The sequence below is a fragment of the Podarcis filfolensis genome (assembly GCF_964270895.1).
Source record: "Podarcis filfolensis genome assembly, chromosome: 6".
NCBI classification, from domain to species: domain Eukaryota; kingdom Metazoa; phylum Chordata; class Lepidosauria; order Squamata; family Lacertidae; genus Podarcis; species Podarcis filfolensis.
Genome location: NC_139609.1, coordinates 39,621,890 through 39,641,835, shown reverse-complemented (window position 1 = coordinate 39,641,835; position 19,946 = coordinate 39,621,890). Strand labels below are relative to the sequence as shown.

Sequence of the window (19,946 nt, the reverse complement as noted above, 5' to 3'; positions counted from 1 at the left end):
AAATTTTGCATCACTGTCATGCTTGGTTTTATTTATTACTAAGGCCCATGTGTTAAATGTCTTGAATGATGTCAACACAAATAGTTATGTTGCTAACCTCTCTGTTAAGGGTCCAAATGATGCTCTTGGTATCAGTATAGCTGGGGGCAAAGGAAGCCCATTGGGAGACATTCCAATCTTCATTGCCATGATTCAAGCCAGTGGAGTAGCAGCACGTACACATAAACTAAAAGTAAGTGAAAAATATAAAATTATCCATATATATTGTCTTTATTTTCTTGTTGCTGATTTTATCCCCCCCCCCCAAGAAAACTGCAAGGGTTATATATTGTTGGATATACTCGGACAGGCATTTCCATTCTATTTCCAACTGTGAAATGTGCTTCTTTCTTACTTCTGATTAGCAAAACAACCTGTGTCAACTACTGTGAGAGATTTCATAAGAGTAATAATAGAAAATTGCCTTCTAAATGGACTCTGGTTTCTGGAACCAAGGGTGTGAGTCATGTCATGCAATCTGCCATTTTAACAAAGCAAGGAAGCTGAAAGAACACAAATTGTCTCTATGAATTTACTTAAAACCCATATGGGTTGTCTTGTGCTAGATCCACTGTCCTGGTTTGTGCTTCACATTAAACCATAGTTCAAAGCAAACTGTGATGTCATGTGAACAAGCAGTTTGCTAGTGCACACTGCTCAGAAGTTCCCATAGTGTCGCACCCCTGATCCTGCACTGCAGGCACAGCAAAGCCAAAGCCTGGCTTGTCATGTCATCTGGACCAGGGCTCATGTTTCCTCCAAACAAAACAAGTATTGTTCTTGACTTACTGCTTGTGATTTGGCAGTTTGTTTCACTCACATTAAATGATAGTCAAAACAAAACAAAATTTTTTCCTTCCAGTAGCACCTTAAAGACCAACTAAGTTAGTTCTTGGTATGAGCTTTTGTGTGCATGCACACTTCAGATAACCTTCAGATAACTTCTTCAGATGAAGAAGTGTGCATGCACACGAAAGCTCATACCAAGAACTAACTTAGTTGGTCTTTAAGGTGCTACTGGAAGGAATTTTTTTTTTTTTTGTTTTGACTATGGCAGACCAACACGGCTACCTATCTGTAATTAAATGATAGTTAGTTTTAAACTCTGGTTTAAGATGATCTGCAAACTGGGCCATTGTGTCTTCTATGTACCTTCATCTCTGCCAAACTCTAAGAAAGATGATTTCTATTTAACCAAGTATTTGGTGATTGAGCAGCCACTTCAGACACTTAAAATGTGCTCAACACTATGTTATTTGACTTTCCTGATGAAACATGTGTGTAGAGAACTTAAATTGTGACCCGGGACATCCACAGGTACAGCCATAGGTTCAAAGCAATTATTTCTGTCATTGCCACCATGTATTTTTCAGCTTCTGCAATCATAGGAACTCTTTCCAAGTGCCAGCAGCTGTTTTGGCAAACAGCCCAAGCCATGGCAAACAGCCCAAGTCCCCAGGGACCCCAAAGAATACACTGGGTGGCAAAGATCCTGAAAGTCTTACTTGGCCCTAAATGTTTAGGGTATTCAGTAAAGATATGCATAGAAATAACCTCTTTTTAAATAAAGAAAAAAAGAAATGTCTCCCGTGGAAAGCCGAAGCATGTTTTGATTGCCTGAAATGGCTCCGAGATTTAGTGCCTACTATTTGGTTAATAGTACCATTTTATTTTTGAAGGTAGAATATCTTTGTAGCTTTTGTATCAATATACTTAACCGTAAAGATGCAAGCATAAGTACCATAAAGATTATGGTCACCTAAAAACAGCAAGATAAGTTATAAGTGCCTTCTTTCCTGAACTGTTCATGCACTCTTGCTAAAAGAAAAAGAGCTTGCAGAGAGGCATTTCAACTGTTTACTATACAGCTCTGGAATTCTTCCCACTCAGAAAACAACAACTTATCCTGGGAACATGGGGAGCCATATTGTGTGCACCACTGGTACACATATGTACCCTACAGCGATTTCCATGATAGCAGTAGTACTCTACTCCGTATCACATGTCAGGGATGAATTTGTGTATAGGAAGAAGATTGTGTGGGGAAACAAGCTGCCTTTTCACTGTGTGAACTGGCCTCAAGACTGAACTTCATCTGGATCTGCTGTAAGACTGTTTGGGTCGACCTGCTTCTTTAGGTGAATGTTAGGACTCTGTGTGGAGGTGATGAGGCCAGTGATAACTGTCATGCCATTTATGTCACACTTTATTTAAGTGAGACAAATGGAAAATTAAACAGGCTGTTGCAGAAAATTAATACTAAACCCTTTATCTTCAAGGTAAGTATTGCTTCCTATGTACCCCATTGACATCTGTGGTCACAGATATATTATCTACCAGAGATCATGTGATTTCTCTCATGACGCTGCATATTGAAAGAATGTGCTTTTGTGCGCCGCATGCATGTGCTTGGACTGCTGTAGGCTTTTGCTACTTAGGACGTGATTTGGTGTAATTCTCTGCTTCCAAAATTTATCAGTGAAGTAGGAGCTCTTTGTTTGTGTTCTACTACTTCCAGGAGGAGTGTTTTATCCTCCCTATGAAAAGTACTCAATGATCAGTGAAAATATAGCAGATCTCTATTGTCTTTCTATAACCGGGAAGCATGAGTATGCAGAGTCAGAACTTGCAAGAAACATTGAGCTTTTTTCCAATTTTCCTTAATGCCAGCAATTTTTCTGTAGCTATTGTACTTTTCTTTTTTCCTTTTAGGTTGGCGATCGGATTGTCAGTATTAATGGGCAGCCATTGGATGGGCTGTCTCACGCTGATGTAGTTAATCTACTGAAGAGTGCTTTCGGGAGCATTATCCTGCAGGTATGATGATAAATTGAACATGCGGCTGCACAAGGATAGATAAATGGTGTTTTTAAAGAAAAGGCTGAGCATCAGTGGCGCAAGGCATCGCAGCACGGCAAGGCTCTTGCTGATTTGAATTATGCAAGATGAAAGCAAGAAATTATTTCATTCAAGAGTGCTTTATTCTTGGTCCATACACACTGAGAACATGATCCTATAAAACTGTGAGGGGGAGAGGGAACGACTTCTTGCTGTACATGAAAAATCATCTAGGCTTTCAGTTTCTGTCACTTTTGAAACAAAAACAAATTTCCCCCCTCTTGCTACATAGGTTTGATGGAGCTGCCAATCATGGTAACCTTATTTGTTCTTCAAAGCAGGAGGGGGCACGAGAAATAGCATTGCTTATTTTGAACCGCTATATATGGCTGGTTATCAACCAAGTGGCAGTACTTGGATAGTACAATTGATCTATCGTCTTAATTTGGCAGGAGGAAGGGAAAAGGTGTGTTATCTAGTAAGATGACTCCCTTCGTGTTTGTATGGAAAAGCATTTATTTTCTTTGTAGAGCTAATGAACATGCTTACAGCTCATCTAAAAAAAATATATGGGCATGCTCTTAATAAAACCAAACTTATTTCACAGGGTTGCCGTGATAAAGGAAGGAAATAATGGGGCAGGGAGTTAAACGCTTTTAAATACCACACCACCTCCCACTCCCGGATTTAAGCAATTCACACAAGTGCTCATTCTCAGCAATAACCCATATGGGGGCGGAACAATAAATGTTATGAAAGCATAGCAAAACAGAAGAAAGGCAAATTTCTAATGCACTGGTGCCACTCCACAAGAAAGAGGAATGCAAAACCACAAATTCCAGGAGGAATATAAATGGGGATTTAAAAACATCCCTCATCTGCCCCTGTTCTAGCTCTTGTCTTATCCGTGAATGCCTTTGCTAGTGCAATAAATGGTAAACTGACCAAATTAAAGCTGCTATCTGAGGTTATGTTAGACTCACTCCATATAGTGAATGCTGCCATGATTGTAGCCAAAATGGGGCCCTCTGCAGAAGGCGATCTATCAGGATTCTCAGGGAAACCCAAATGTTTGCAGAACTTTACAGAATCTTTTTTTTAAAAAATGTAAGGGGCAAAACTCCATTTAAGAAAAGAGCCCAAAGAGGGTTTGGGGGAGCATATCTGCTTTATGTAGATTTTGTTGAAATTAGTCTGATAAGGTAAGGCCTGCCTGTGCTCAGGGCAATAGGTTCTAATGATAGTAACAGGTGCTAAGCAAGATTTTAAAATACTGAAACTTGGCAAATTAACAAAAATAATTTTGTTAGATAGAGCCAATCTAATGCAACTGAGGTCACCATTATCACCACATGAACAAGCCCAGAATAAAAAGCCCAGCTGAAGTTGGATGGTGAACTTTATGAGCAGATGCCATAGTTGTTAATAAACAGTGAAATGACATTTGTTTGCATCTTTGAAAGTTAATAGAAAATAGCACTGACATGAGCTGGGCATATGACCATACTACTGCTGTCACTCCAAAAGTATTGTGATTATACCTACACTGTCCCCAAAATGAGAACAGTATTATTTTAAAATGGCAGGAAACCAGATTCTATGGGGATACAAGATTAAATATACTTGCTCATGACATGTCTGTTACTCATTACATGTCTGTTATATCAACACTTCCAGAAAAGCAGATTGTTCAGTTATTCATCTTTTAAAAGGCTACCTCTCCCCCCTGCAGTATGGTTCTTATTTAATAATAATTGACCTACAAAAATAATACAGTGCACATATTTTAATTGTTTGTTATTTATTCACTTTCAATTTTTGCATTAAATATGCATTAAAATTAAAATTTCTACCAAAAAAAAACTTTTTTTGTAGAAAAGACATTTAAGAGTCATTGTGCAACTTGTCTTGTTTACGTTCCTGTATCCAAACAGATCAGCAAAAAAAATGGATGTGATGAATAGGAAATGGTTATATTTCATTTTAAATAACTGTACTTCTCATTTGCCCATTGATGAATTCGCACCACAGAAGTGAACTCATCCTATCAATTTGATAATCATGAGTGACACATCATTAAGTAATTCTATTATCTGCTAAACCACCTCATAGTCACTGGCTATGAAAGGTCAGATAATTGTATCCACTGGTGTGGAAAGCTTTATAGTCGATATGTCCTGGGGCAGGATGGCAAAGGAGTTTGTTAATGCTGTTTGCAAATGGGAGATTAGGATCCTGGGGGAATATTTCATCCCTCCTCGCTGTTTGGATACTGCTAGTTAATTTAATCAGCTGTTTGCAGGTGTAGTAATGAGATAAGGGGAAGCTTTTTGCAAGGTTGTTGAACTTTGATATGCTCTTACTGCCAGCCACAGATGGGTGAATATAGATATGTCCTCCTGCCAGGTTTTGCTGTTGTTTTTAACCACAAAGCACGAGCATTTTAGCTGTTTTCCCATCCTACTGGAAAATTATAGTATTATTCTGCCTTATGAGTAAGACAGAACAAGCATATAAAATATTATCTGCTGTTTAATCAATACGCTGTGATTCTGAAATCTGGACCATTTATTTTAAGAACACTGAGGGTTAGGATATCAAAACTGGACCATGCCACTAGATTTCTTCTCTTATGTGAACCAACTTCACTCAGAGGAGAAAGTAGCCTTTTATTAGCTGACTCAGTAATACATTAATTGGGTGAAAAGACATGCTGGCTTCTTTTAGAGATAGGCATGTTTCACCATTCTTGCATTGGGTCATCTTATAAATGACCCAACCTATTACCCCCCAGTTGGTAAGTAGCTCAATTTATGGCCAGTCCAATCCAAGTTTTCATGGAAGCAGCTTTCAGCAAAACAACACAGATGTAAAAGAATAAAATTTGGAGGTGAGGCAAAGAAAACCCCCACAGAGGACTTTTGGCCAAGACAATCTCCTGTAGGAGTGGTCATTTGACACCCAGCTCCCTGTAGCCGGATAATTTTCTAATGCTGTTCCTCTTCTTGGAGGTAAGCATTATTGAGCCCCTTCTTGATTCGCTAATCTTTGTGTCCAAAAATAGCACGTGCAAAAAGCTTAATGCATTCTTGCAATGAATACAGGTAAGGCAAAAGGGGTAGGAGTTTAATATGTTCATCTACTTGCTTTCCAAGTCTAGCAGAAAATAAGCATCATACATGTGTGCATTTATACAGGCTGCAGTCCTATAGATGCTTAACTGGAAGTAAATCTCATTTAACTCGGGGGATTTACTTCTGGGCAAACATACCTTCTTTTCTTTTGAAAAGCTGAATAGGGGTAGATCTAGACACAACAAAAAGTGTTTCTGGAAAACGTGTTGTAAACTTCATAATGGGAAATCACGTTGGCTAAAGGTGGGACTCCACAGCGCCATCTGGTGTCACACTGTTATAACGCATATAAAACACTTTTTCTTTACTAATGTAGCTGAGTCCCAGGTTATATAAATGGCTTTCATTAGCCTTCTCTCTAGGCACAAATGATGTCTTTATCCACTTAGCTTTAACAATGCTACAGTCTTGAGTGCTTCCACAATTCACTCATCAGTTAAAGTTCCCTTTTAATTAGGAAAAGTGGCTTTCTAAGAATACAGAATTTGCTGCTTGATAATATGCTAGCTAAGATATATGTATAGATTTGTCACTTTCACTTTGTCTTGCAGGTTGTAGCTGACACCAACATCAGTGCCATCGCCAGCCAGCTAGAGAGCATGACTGCTAGCACTAATTTTAGCCCACCTACAGAAAACCATCCTGAAGACCCAGAGTAAGTATGCATGTTGTGCTGATACTTAAGTTTTCTAGAGGAAGCAAAACATTGCTCTGAAGAAGTTGAGAATGCTCTCAGTTTAATGGCATTGATATTTGGACTTGCGATCAGTTTTAACAAATTACTTTGGACTTTGAGCATGCATTATAATTTGTCCCTTGTTTTCTATAGATAAAAGGCTTTTAAGTTGCCATAACAATTTGAGCTTCCAGAACTCCAAAATTTTGAATTCCATGCTGTTGTCAAAAATTGCCATTAGTTAGGTGCAGCAGATGGTATGGCTGCTAGTGAAGCCGGTTGAATGGTTTAGCTGGGGTGATTTCATTATGGTATGTTGAGTATTTGAGGTGGTGTGGTCTAGATCTTGGTTCTTCCCCATGTTGTCTGAAATAATGGAGATGCATATAAATGGATTGTAGAGGGGGATGGATTGTAGCTTAATACACATTGTTAGATTTTCCAAATTCGGTGGGATGAAAGATTTATCCTGCAATCTATACCATCTTACTTGGAAGTAATCGAACTTAGTGGGGCTTACATTTGAATAGGCATGTCCAGTATCAGTCTTCATGCATAAATCTAATAGACTATCACACCAAGGGCAGATGATTCTTTTCTCTGTAGTCAAGATCCACAAATGCACTGGAATTTTCCTTGTAAAATGCCACCCTGTCCATTTGATTGAAATACTTAGGGAGTCCAAGTGTGTTTTATAAGCTGGTCTCCGACTGTAATAAATTATCTATTCTATTCTATTTAGGGAGTCTTTTTCCTTAATGTACCTCTTGCCTTATGCATCTTACTTTTGCTGCTTCCTTGTGACATCTTTCAGTCTGAATAATGTCAGGGTTGTATTTATCCAGTGATTCTGAATAAGTATTGCACAATGAAGAATTTTTCATACAACATGTGATCTCTAGACCTTGTGAAAGGAGGGGAGGGGAGGAGTATATCAGCAAGAGAAAGAGAAAATCAGTGGGGTTTTCAGAGCATTGCAGGGTGGGTGGGTTGGACCTCAGTCTCCTACCTTGCTTCTTGCCCTTCTTCATGACTAAAAGAAGCCCTATAAATTAAGCATATAAGCAACTATGCAATTTCCTACATGGTATGGGTTGTACCATTCTCCTTTTCTTAGTATAGACTTTGGGTAGGGTCGCTGCTCTTTTTAGAACTTGGGCAGGGAGTATCCTGCCTGTATGTCAGTAGACCCAATGATACATCCCATCTCTATTATTTTAGGAACAAGGGTTAGATATGCTTTTGTTGTTCAAGAGCACCTTTTGAAATGCTTGGCTGTCCTCAGCCTCTTCCCTTGATAGACTATGTAAACATTTTTGTTTTCAGCTGCTAGTCTTGAATATAATTGCTATAACACAAAAATATGCAAATGTGAATCTTCCAGGCTGCCAGAAGATTTGGAGGGTTTTATTATTATTATTATTCTGATTGACTTGTGACAACCAATCCTCCTGAGTTTCCTCCACTGATGTGTTGTCATATTGATTCTGCTCCTTATCTGGCTACGTTTTCGCTTGAGCTGAATTATGACAACTACAATTCCAGATGATCTGCCCTTAGAGAAATTAAATGAAGAACAGTTTTGCCCACTCTTCCTGAAAAAGCTTCTAGATGCATGCTCCATAAAGTTTCTCTTTGGCTTTACTTTTAGTCTTTTCTCCCCTTTGATTCATGATAACACCAGTCACCAAAACTCAAGTTCAGATTACTCTTTGCATCTGTTTCATTGAATGGTGCTGGGTTATTTCTTATCAAATGACTCCCCAGTCTTCTTGTAAACATTCCAATTCAGCAATTGGTGTTTTATCTATTTCCTTAAAGGAGGGGGGCTCATTTCTGCTGTTGGTTCCATTGCAAGTCAGATGCACATCTCAAAACTTCAAGATTTGCGGTTTGCTGACCTCCTCTCCAAAGGGGGCTGCCCTGGTATTATTCTCTTCCACATTGGTCGTGGTTAAACAAATATTGGGACTGTCTTCTCTCATCTGTAGCTGCCATCATTGGTAGCTTCACTTCTTAGATAGTGAGCTTCATTTTAAAATACATATACTGTGGAATCACAGGGCCACAAACATCTTTCATACAACCACTTTCCTTCCAGCCTAGATCTTCTGAGTAGCAATTCACTTCAATACCATTCAACAATCTATAGGTTAGTCCTTGCCTGCTGTAAGCAGAGCACAGGTTTCTGCTAGATATAATTGTTTTGAAAAGTACATGCATCAAGCAAAGCAAATCACTTATGCACTCCTGCTATCCTAGTGTTGCCAACTTTTTGTGAGCTTTCTTCATGCCATGGTTCTCCTCTGTGAACAGCTAAAAACATCAGTAGTTAAACATTTTCTAGTTTTCACTGATGAGAAAAAGTTCAACTGGCCAATGCCTACCTCTTATGCTGCTGACAAAAGCATATAGAGTCAGAGGTGGAGGAAACCTTAACAGCTCTATTATAGGTCAACACAGGGCCATCATTGGGCACTTCCTGAGGCCCATACTTCCTGAGGGAAACTCAGCAAGATGGGTGGGGTATAAATTTACTATTATTATTATTATTATTATTATTATTATTATTATTATTATTATTTTCTCCAGCAAGGAACCCAGTGTCAGCCTCCTTGATGTCATTGTCTGTTTATTTGCCCCCTCTCAGCATGTAACCAGTGAGAAGACTGAGGAGATAGACCAGCATCCTTCACATGTCTTTGTTAGAGTGCAACTTTGGGAAGTTGAGAGGATTAGGCCCAGAGGGAAAGTGTAGTGCAAAGGATTGGACAGTATTGCCATCAGTGAGAAGGAGGGGTCTCACTGAGGACATATTTACAAAGGTCCTTCAAAAACCTAGAGCCAGCACTAGTCTCACATAGCTAATTCGTGAGAAAGCCCAGTAGCTCAGTGGTGGAGCGTATCCTTTGTGTACACAAGATCTGAATTTCAGACCTTGGCCTTTCCAATATCAGTGCTTGGAAAGGCTCTTCTGCCTGATACCCTGTAGAGCTACTGCCAACTAGATCAATACACACCATTGATCTGACAGTGTGCAGCTGTTTCAATTAGGTTACCTTTCCACTTATTAAATAAGCTGTTTTAAGTGGCATTTGCTGTGTTTTCCAGATCACCTCAGCCTAAGATTATTGTGTTGGAGAAAGGCTCAGATGGATTGGGATTTAGTATTGTAGGGGGCTATGGAAGTCCCCATGGAGACCTCCCTATTTATGTCAAGACCATTTTTGCAAAGGTAATCGACAAGAAAAGATGAACCTATGCATGTATCTTCGCTGCTTCAAAATACATTTGTAACAACTAATTTCATTTTAATTTGATCAAAGCCACTCTTTGATTAGGGAAAGTGGGGGGCAGTCTGTGAGTTTCCATATCTTGGAAAATTGGAACTACACCCCCAGCAGGCTGTTGCTAAAAATTTTTTAAAGTTGTCTATTGACTAGGTGAATGAATGTCATCAGCTGTGTACACACCATACATTTAAAGCACATACCCTCCTCCAAGAGTCCTGAGAACTGTAGTTTAGCTCTCACAGAGCTACAGTCCACTCCCCACCCTTAACAATGTACAGTTCTTAGCGGGAAAGGTTCTTGAAATGTAAGGTGTGTTTACAGTCACCCTTTAAAGTTCAGCTTCTATCACATCAGAAAGGTGTTGGGCTCTCAAGCTCTAATTTTTGGAATGAAGACAAGTCATTTGCCTAAGTTAGATGCTGAAGGCCCCTTTAAAAGCACCAGTCTGAGGTCCAATTTGCAATTAATGTGTGATAACATGTCAAGTTTTTTTAAAATAGGAGCTGTGGGGAGGAGCTGATCAGAATTGAGATCTCAGCGCATGGGAAAGGGAGGTTTAACTCTGGTACTAGTGCAAATCCCTTCCCGAGCTACTGTTACCAGGAGAGAAGTTTACACAGCTGCTATTTTGATTTTTAAAAGCCATGCGTTTTAATTGCAGCCATGCATTTATCGTCACTCCTAGTTCACCATGATACCTCTGGCATCAGGTGTATCCTTTGTTCCTCTCCCACTTAAAGATTCAAATAAGTGTTCACGTACCTGTTTCTGGGTGTTTTACTCTTTGTTGATCTGGTGTATCATATTCTTTGTTCATTGCGTTATTTTCCGTATTTGCATGTTTCTTACTCCCAACTGAACCGTTTGGGGCATTATATGACAAGGTTGCATCAAATTTTATGCACAGCCTGTTGTGCATATCTTGTTTCAATCTTTGCTTAGATGTGCAGAATCTGAAATGCGAAACAGACATTTAAAAAAAAGATGTCTCTGTCAAGAAATTATAAATGGACAGGCATGTGGAATATTGGAGAGCTGAGAACATATAAAGATGCCCACAATCAGTTTTTTTAAGAAAGAAAAAAGTTAAAAGGGGAGTATTAGAAAATGGGACACTGTTTGCAGTCTGGTTAGCACAGCTTCAGGTACTTGGTTTAGACATTAATTAAAAAAAAATAATCAGGAGTCCTGCCATGGCCCCCTGGAATGCTATGCTTGAGGGGGGCTCTTGTTGTGACCTAGCAACTCAACGATTCACCCAGCAACTGACACAAATAGTATACATCAGTTATCTCATCTTGCAAAGCTGGCAACACTGACCTACTTGGCCAGCATTGTGTTAGTTTAAAAAAAAAGTGGGACAATTTTACATCATCAGTTCACATTTTCAACAAGCTGTGTGTCTGTGATCTGAAGCCATGTGTGCAAATCTTTATCCTATGATGCATGACTTATTCCTTCCAGAGTTCTTATGTGGGCTATCAGTACACATCTTTTGAAAAGTGGTGCTTCTGCTAACAGCAGCCTGCTGAGTAATAGTGCAGCAAAGGAAGTTCTCCTCGCCCTTCCCTAAAAGCAGATGGCTAGCCACTGTGTGGCCGATAGCAATCTCTGGAAAGCTAAATCAGCAGCACAAGATGCGGTGTGTGTGTGTGAGAATCTCAAAAGGACAACTTTATGGATACTTGCAATATGCAATATGCAAGAACTAGCCCACACAGTGAGAGGCTCCCAGAAGTGCATCAGGCCTTATGGAAAGATCTCATTTCCAAACACTGCATGGCCCAGTTGGCAGCCTACCAGGTCTAGAGCAATGAATGTGTGCCTCTATACCATTGATGGCATATGGGACACACACACCTACATGTGCGCTTGATTTCCTCTTCAATCTCTTTATTACAGTCAGTAATCAGTATTCAGTTGATTTGATCTTGTTCTGTTTGGTTTTATCAAAAAAGAACAAAAATGGCAGGGAGTACCATTGACACGCCTAATCTTGGAGGTGGGGGCAGGCTGGTCTAGAGCAGAATCTTCTCTCCACCCCCCTTCCTCATCATCTGTGAAGTGTTTGAAGCATTAATGGCCACAAATGCTCCGAGAAGCATTAATAATGATAATGGAATGTCACCGTTGAGGGTGGTTTGTGTATGTCTCTCTTTCTTCTTCTTCTTTAATTAAGCCCCATCAAATTGCTTGGCCTCTGATGTGCCATTTCTGGTTTTTTTCAGGGAGCAGCTGCAGATGACAGCAGACTGAAGCGTGGTGATCAGATTTTAGCAGTTAATGGAGAGACTCTGGAAGGCGTGACTCATGAGCAAGCTGTAGCAATTCTGAAGCGCCAAAAAGGGACTGTAACACTAACAGTGTTGTCATGAGATTTTGCTGCAAATTCAATCTGGGCTGGATGCAATTTATTTCTGAGCATTGCTAGAGCTGCTATAAAACAATCCTGTGTGGGATGAAAACCCAACTCTGTCTAAATTTAGCACACCATTAATCATGTTGCCTGTGCTGTTTACATCCATTGTAGATGTTCGTTTTGCCTAGTCATTGAAACTAATTGTGAAATCCTTAAGCCCACCCAACCCCATTCATCCCTGGTTTCCTTTGAATGTGCTTCCTGGCTCCTGCTTTGCCCAGAACTGTCATCAACCAAAAGGAAGTAAAGTCACTGAAACAAAAATTAGCTTATACACAAGAAAGAAATTAGCTTATTGTTGGATCCCATCTCATGCACAGAGATAACTACAGAGTGGCTTTTCATCTCATTCATGGTTTACTTATGTTCATTCTTTTTTTTTTTTTTCAGCCATTCCAGAAAACATTAAAAATGTAATTCAATTACTGCTGTTCTAAATGATGAAATATCAGATTCTCCCATGGGAAATTAATTGTAAACTGTGTTCTAATCATGAAATGTCAACCCTCCCTGTCTAATCTCTCTGGATAGATATTTGTAAGTTAGTGGCAATCATGACAAGTCAATTTCAGCCTCTCCTTAGTTTGTGTGTGCCATTGTTTTAAAGGCTGGCTCCCAAAAATTCTTGAGATGGATAGGCATGAGCCTTTTGAAGGGGCTGTCTCATGGGAGCTGGTTCAGTGATAGGGGTGGTTTGTACAGTATAAAGCTTAATTGCACAGAGGCAGAAGGAAGCACCTTAACTTGAAATAGGGCTACGCATTATTTATAATGACAATATAGCAAAAGAAACCTGGTGGCTCAAGTTAAATTTATGTAGTACAATGTCATTGTCATCAGTAAACAAAGTGACAATTTTCTATCTAAAGCCTGCAATTTCTGTAGAATGTATGTAAACTGTATGATACAATTAGAATGCAATAGCATTCATGTTGATTGTATATGTGCTAAATTGGTCAAAGGTGACACAGTAATCAAAGAAAAGGGGGGTTTGTCTCGTTAAGATTATTGTCTTTGTTTTATGTGCTATGTTTGGATCTAGCTAATCACAAAGTGCTTTAAGCTACTGGAATACTTTCATGGGTGTTCCTTGAATAGTGCCTGGAAGAAGATTTTAAAGGATTTCTACACATCAGTGTGCAGATTAATGCTAGTAATATTTCTAAGAAATGCTAAGAAAATGTCCCAGGAAGAAAACTGAAGAACACTTTAAAGGCTGGAGGCATTCTGTTTGATAAAATATGCTGAAGTTCACACTGCACACCCATAATTAAACTTGAAAAAGCATTTTAGACTTGTTTAAGGATTGTGACCAAAATCTGTTGATCGTTCTAGTTTAGTTTTGACCAAAAATGTGTAATTTGACAGTTCCTAACCATTCTTTTCAATTTGACCCCAGCTTTTGCCCCTTTATGCATATGTTTCTGATATAAAGAATGATGAGCTTCTATAACTGAGATATTTTGCACTCCCTGTGGCTCAAGGCAGAGATCACATGATTGCTGCTTGTAACTTGCACTCTTCTGTGTGCCACATATAGTACTGCCAAAAACTGCATTGCAACCTGCAACTGAGCTGGTAGGGAAGTAAGTGCTATATGTAAAAGATAAAAAGGCACAATCTGCTAGGAAGTTCTCTTTGCTTTGAGCCCTGTTGAGATAAATGGGAACTGTCTGAACATGGTGTGGGCAGGGCTTAGGGCAGGAAAACCTCCCAATGGATTGTGCCTCAATTCTTTTAATGAAGCCTGCATTATGCTTTATTTTTTTTTTAGTATATGGGCTTTTGGTTTGTTTAATAATGCTGACTTCTGTGATATGGGTGGGAGGTAACAAAACATATAGTTCATTTATGTATGGCAGTAAAATAAAATGTTTTACGACTTCCAAAGATTTGAAATAAAATTCACTTGCAAAAAGTTGGAGGAATACTGGAGCAGAGTCAATATTGCACCAATGCACAGAAGCCTAACTTTATTTTAGAAGAGAAAAGATACATCCCAGATGACATTTTTCCTTAAAAGGCATAATAGACTCCTGGAACAAACACTTAAAAATGAGTATCATTTGGGAGCATGGGCTAAGGACTGTTGATTCTTAGCAATTTTGTCCCTTGCTAAGTTGTTATTTTTTTTACTTGTTACCCGCACTTCACACTAAGGTCCAAGGGTGGGTTATAGCATTAAAACACAAGATTAAAAACAATATTGTATCAAGTTGTTATAGCAGGCCTGTGAGGGCGTCGGAGCAATGCTCTCTTGGCCAGGCCTTAAACCACTTAATCTTCAACTTTCCCATTTCATTGCTTGCAGGTCACTGCCGTACCAAGGTGATCTACATGCTCCACAGTGAAAGCAAGGCCAGTCGGGAGCATTTGTCACGTGTTCAGCACAACTCCCCATCCCACAGTGAGACTAGAGCCTCAACAGGAGTGCCAGCCACATTAGCTGGGAAATCCCCCCAGGGCGTTCAGGAATCCATCCATCTTTGAGGGTAGACCATCTCAGACCATTGCAGAGTAGGGTAGCTATATTCAGCCCAAATCTCACCATGGCATTGTCCATCCTCAACACAGCAAGAATACAGTGGTACCTCGGTTTAAGAACAGCCCTGTTTATGAAGTATAAGAACTCCGCAAAACCAAAAGTAGTGTTCCGGTTAGTGAACTTTACCTCGGTCTACGAACAGAAGCTGAACAGTGGAAGGGCACTGGCGGCTGGAGGCCGGGAAAGTGCGCCTCGGTTTAAGAACAGACTTCCTGAATGGATTAAGTTCGTAAACTGAGATCCCACTGTGTTATTAATCTGTTCTAGGGCATACCTAGTCATATATGCTGGACCCTTGGAAATAACACTGAAAACAGAAGAAAGCTAAAACTGCTTTGTAGGCAAATGTTATCTTGCAGCCAATGGCAATAGGAACAGTTTAATGTAAAACAGATTAAGCATGTAATCTGTTGAAATAAGCCCTCTGGTCAATTTCAAGATCAGCAATATGACTCCTCATTAGGTAATAAGCATCCCCTCCCAAGGAACTTCTGCCTGCCGAAATAGCTCAGAGACCAGATGTATAATGTTAAAAGCATCCAGTCTTGATGGTTTTTCTGAGCAGCAGGATCCACCGGTGCCCATTTTAAAATTCATTTTTCAAGTGCGAAAAGCGCTATTCATGTGACCAAGTGGGGCTGCCCTTTAGAGTGACACTGGCATGCTCTTTCAACAGTCACACCTATATAGCATATGCTCCAGCTATCCACATCCTTATGTTGGCTTTTGGAGCTGCTTTTGCAGGAAAACAATATTTGTATGAGCTGGTAAAATTGCTACTCGCTCAGTGCCCTTGGCCTTCTGCTGACTGAACCGGGGGGGGGGGGGGAGCTAAGAGTGTGCCTGTTTTTCCTACAGCCTTACAAGCCCTACACCTAGAATCATAGAATCATAGAGTTGGAAGAGACCACAAGGGCCATCGAGTCCAACCCCCTGCCAAGCAGGAAACACCATCAGAGCACTCCTGACATATGGTTGTCAAGCCTCTGCTTAAAGACCTCCAAAGAAGGAGACTCCACCACACTCCTTGGCAGCAAATTCCACTGTCGAACAGCTCTTACTGTCAGGAAGTTCTTCCTAATGTTTAGGTGGAATCTTCTTTCTTGTAGTTTGGATCCATTGCTCCGTGTCCGCTTCTCTGGAGCAGCAGAAAACAACCTTTCTCCCTCCTCTATGTGACATCCTTTTATATATTTGAACATGGCTATCGTATCACCCCTTAACCTCCTCTTCTCCAGGCTAAACATGCCCAGCTCCCTTAGCCGTTCCTCATAAGGCATCGTTTCCAGGCCTTTGACCATTTTGGTTGCCCTCCTCTGGACACGTTCCAGTTTGTCAGTGTCCTTCTTGAACTGTGGTGCCCAGAACTGGACACAGTACTCCAGGTGAGGTCTGACCAGAGCAGAATACAGTGGCACTATTACTTCCCTTGATCTACATGCTATACTCCTATTGATGCAGCCCAGAATTGCATTGGCTTTTTTAGCTGCCGCGTCACACTGTTGGCTCATGTCAAGTTTGTGGTCAACCAAGACTCCTAGATCCTTTTCACATGTACTGCTCTCAAGCCAGGTGTCACCTATCTTGTATTTGTGCCTCTCATTTCTTTTGCCCAAGTGCAATACTTTACATTTCTCCCTGTTAAAATTCATCTTGTTTGTTTTGGCCCAGTTCTCTAATCTGTCAAGGTCGTTTTGAAGTGAGATCCTGTCCTCTGGGGTGTTAGCCACCCCTCCCAGTTTGGTGTCATCTGCAAATTTGATCAGGATGCCCTTGAGTCCATCATCCAAGTCGTTGATAAAGATGTTGAATAAGACTGGGCCCAAGACAGAACCCTGTGGCACCCCACTAGTCACTCTTCTCCAGGATGAAGAGGAACCATTGATGAGCACCCTTTGGGTTCAGTCAGTCAGCCAGTTACAAATCCACTGAGTGGTAGCATAGTCAAGACCGCATTTTACCAGCTTCTTTACAAGAATATCATGGGGCACCTTGTCAAATGCCTTGCTGAAATCAAGGTAGGCTACATCTACTGCGTTCCCTTCATCTACCAGGCTTGTAATTCTGTCAAAAAACGAGATCAGGTTAGTCTGACATGACTTATTTTTCAGAAATCCATGCTTACTATTGGTGATCACAGCATTCCTTTCTAGGTGCTCACAGACTGTTTGCTTAATGATCTGCTCCAGAATCTTCCCTGGTATTGATGTCAGACTGACTGGGCGGTAATTATTTGGGTCCTCTCTTTTCCCCTTTTTGAAAATAGGGACAACATTTGCCCTCCTCCAGTCTGCCGGGACTTTGCCTGTTCTCCAGGAATTCTAAAAGATGACTGCCAGTGGTTCTGAGATCACATCTGCCAGTTCTTTTAATACTCTTGGATGCAGTTCATCTGGCCCTGGAGACTTGAATACATCTAGACTAGCCAAGTATTCTTGTACTATCTCCTTAGTTATTCTGGGCTGTGTTTCCTCTGCTGAATCATTTGCTCCAAATTCTTCAGGTTGGGCATTGTTTTCTTTATCGGAGAAGACTGAGGCAAAGAAGGCATTGAGGAGTTCAGCCCTTTCTGTGTCCCCTGTTTGCATTTCACCATCTTCTCCTCTGAGTGACCCCACTGTTTCTTTGTTCTTCCTTTTGCTACAAACATACCCATAAAAGCCTTTTTTGTTGCTTTTAACCTCTCTAGCAAGCCTGAGTTCATTCTGTGCTTTAGCTTTTCTGACTTTGTGTCTACACGTGCTGGCTATTTGTTTGAATTCCTCTTTGGTGGTTTCCCCCCTTTTCCATTTTTTGTACACATCCTTTTTTAATCTTAACTCAGTTAAAAGTTCTTTAGATAGCCACCCTGGCTTCTTTAGGCACCTTCCATGTTTCCGTCTCATTGGTATTGCCTGAAGTTGTGCTTTTACTATCTCCCTCTTAACAAACTCCCAGCCATCATGAACTCCCTTTCCTTTTAGTATTACCGTCCATGGGATCTCACCCAGCACTTCCCTAAGTTTTATGAAGTCGGCTTTCTTAAAATCGAGAAATTGAGTCCTAGTATGCTTGGCTGCTCCTTTCCGCTGTATAGTAAACTTCAGAAGAGCATGATCACTCGCGCCTAATGATCCTTCCACTTCTACCCCACTAACCAGGTCATCAACATTGGTTAGGACCAGATCTAAAATGGCTGTTCCTCTTGTTGCTTCTCCCACTTTCTGGACAATGAAGTTGTCTGCAAGGCCAGTGAGGAATCTGTTTGACCTTATGCTCTTGGCTGAGTTTGACATCCAACAAATATCTGGGTAATTGAAGTCCCCCATTACTACTATCTCCCTTCCTTTTGCATGCTTGGCCATCTGTTCCAGGAAGGCATAATCTATGTCCTCCGTTTGGCTTGGGGATCTATAGTAAACTCCCACAATGAGGTCACTGTTATTCTTCTCTCCCTTAATTTTGACCCAAATGCTCTCACTTTGGCTTTGAGGTTCTAAATCTTGGATCTCTTCACAGGTATACACATCCCTGACATATAACGCCACTCCTCCTCCTTTCTTGTCTGGTCTGTTTCTCTGAAATAGATTGTATCCCTCCATTATTACATTCCAATCGTGGGACTTATCCCACCAGGTTTCAGTGATGCCTATTATGTCATATTTAGTTTGCTGTACCAAGAGCTCAAGCTCATCTTGTTTATTTCCCATGCTTTGCGCATTAGTGTACAGACACTGAAGTCCATTAATCATTCCCCCGTGTCTCTTATTTAAGGATTTTTTCCTCCCACCACTAGGTCTGCGTGCTGTTTGCTCCATTCGGTCTATGACCTACAAGCAGTTTGATAGAAGGAACGGAACAATACAAACCAAGAAAAGATAAGGAGGATGGCAAGAATTTCATTGCCAAGAAGCAATTATTTCCATTATGTGGCTTCAGAAGCAGAAGCTTGCGTTGCAAGCCCCAAGTTTATATCAAAGGGAGACTCAGTGCCATTTGAGGGGCATATCATAGGCTCTCCAAGCTGAGTTCCTGCTTCAAAAACACACCCTTAGAGATATTTTCCACATTGACCTACCTCTCTTTAAGATCACAAAGTGGGACGACTTCTCTATTATCTTCAACTTCTTATTGTTAAAGCAATCTTATTCTATGAAATTGAGTTGGAAGAGCATGCTCAGCTGAGACAATTTTATCTGTCTTTATAGCTCTGTGCTTTCACATTCTTGCCAGATAAGCAGGAAATCTACCTATAACTCTCCAGTTATGAACCATTAATGTTCTCTGCGGGTCTATCCTCTCTATCTTGGAAAGCAGGTAAAAAGTGAATATATTATTATTGCAGCGCAAAATGGTCTTGGAAAGATATATTTCTTTACTGGCAAATCAAATATAATCACCGCTGCCAGGAACCCTGCCAATAAGCCCATTGCTTTACAATTAAAGTGTTGGAAGTTTGCAAGTTCCATGTGTACAGATTAGGGTGGCCATATTCCCATATTGCCAGTCCCCCAAGGCAACCACGCAAAAGGCAAGCTCTTCGTCCAGTCAATCCTTTAGGACCAAGGCGGCAAGCGAAGAAAGGGGCTCTCACCATTGCTGCCTCGGCCACAGATGCAGTGATGAAAATAAATCGGGGGCCACCTCAAACCACCCCCTACCCCGGCTCATCTGCCAGAGCAGCACACAGGAGCAAGACTCCACAAGGGCTGCCTAACCGAGCTATAGCTTAGGGCCCCACTCTCTTGGGGGGCCCCAAAAAAATTAAAGGAAAAAAACTGGATGTACATTTCCAAAACATAAGATAAAAAACAAATAAAAACCTACATATAGCAACAGTGTTTTGTGTTGTGTGGGCTCCTATGATGTACCGTATTTTTCGCTCTATAAGGTGCACCAGACCACAAGACGCACCTAGTTTTTGGAGGAGGAAAACAAGAAAAAAAATATCCTGAATCTCAGAAGTGAAAGCAGCAATCCCTCTTGCTGCTCTGGCTTCTGGGATAGCTGTGCAGCCTGCATT

At 40.6% G+C, this 19,946-nt stretch overlaps 1 protein-coding gene across 23 annotated transcripts in view; it reads left to right on the top strand.

Moving 5' to 3' along the window:
* Positions 1-14,317, top strand: part of PATJ (PATJ crumbs cell polarity complex component) — a 157,515-nt gene extending 143,198 nt beyond the window's left edge. For 16 of the 23 annotated variants that reach the window (XM_083621228.1, XM_083621247.1, XM_083621245.1 and 13 more), the window contains 5 exons: positions 110-232; positions 2,752-2,856; positions 6,563-6,666; positions 9,799-9,922; positions 12,209-14,317. In XM_083621228.1, the coding sequence (XP_083477354.1) occupies positions 110-232; positions 2,752-2,856; positions 6,563-6,666; positions 9,799-9,922; positions 12,209-12,355 (603 nt within the window). In that variant the 3' untranslated portion in view covers positions 12,356-14,317. The remainder of the gene's footprint in view (positions 1-109; positions 233-2,751; positions 2,857-6,562; positions 6,667-9,798; positions 9,923-12,208) is intronic. The other 7 variants (XM_083621239.1, XM_083621241.1, XM_083621237.1 and 4 more) reach the window with 1 other exon arrangement.
* Positions 14,318-19,946: the final 5,629 nt, after the last annotated feature.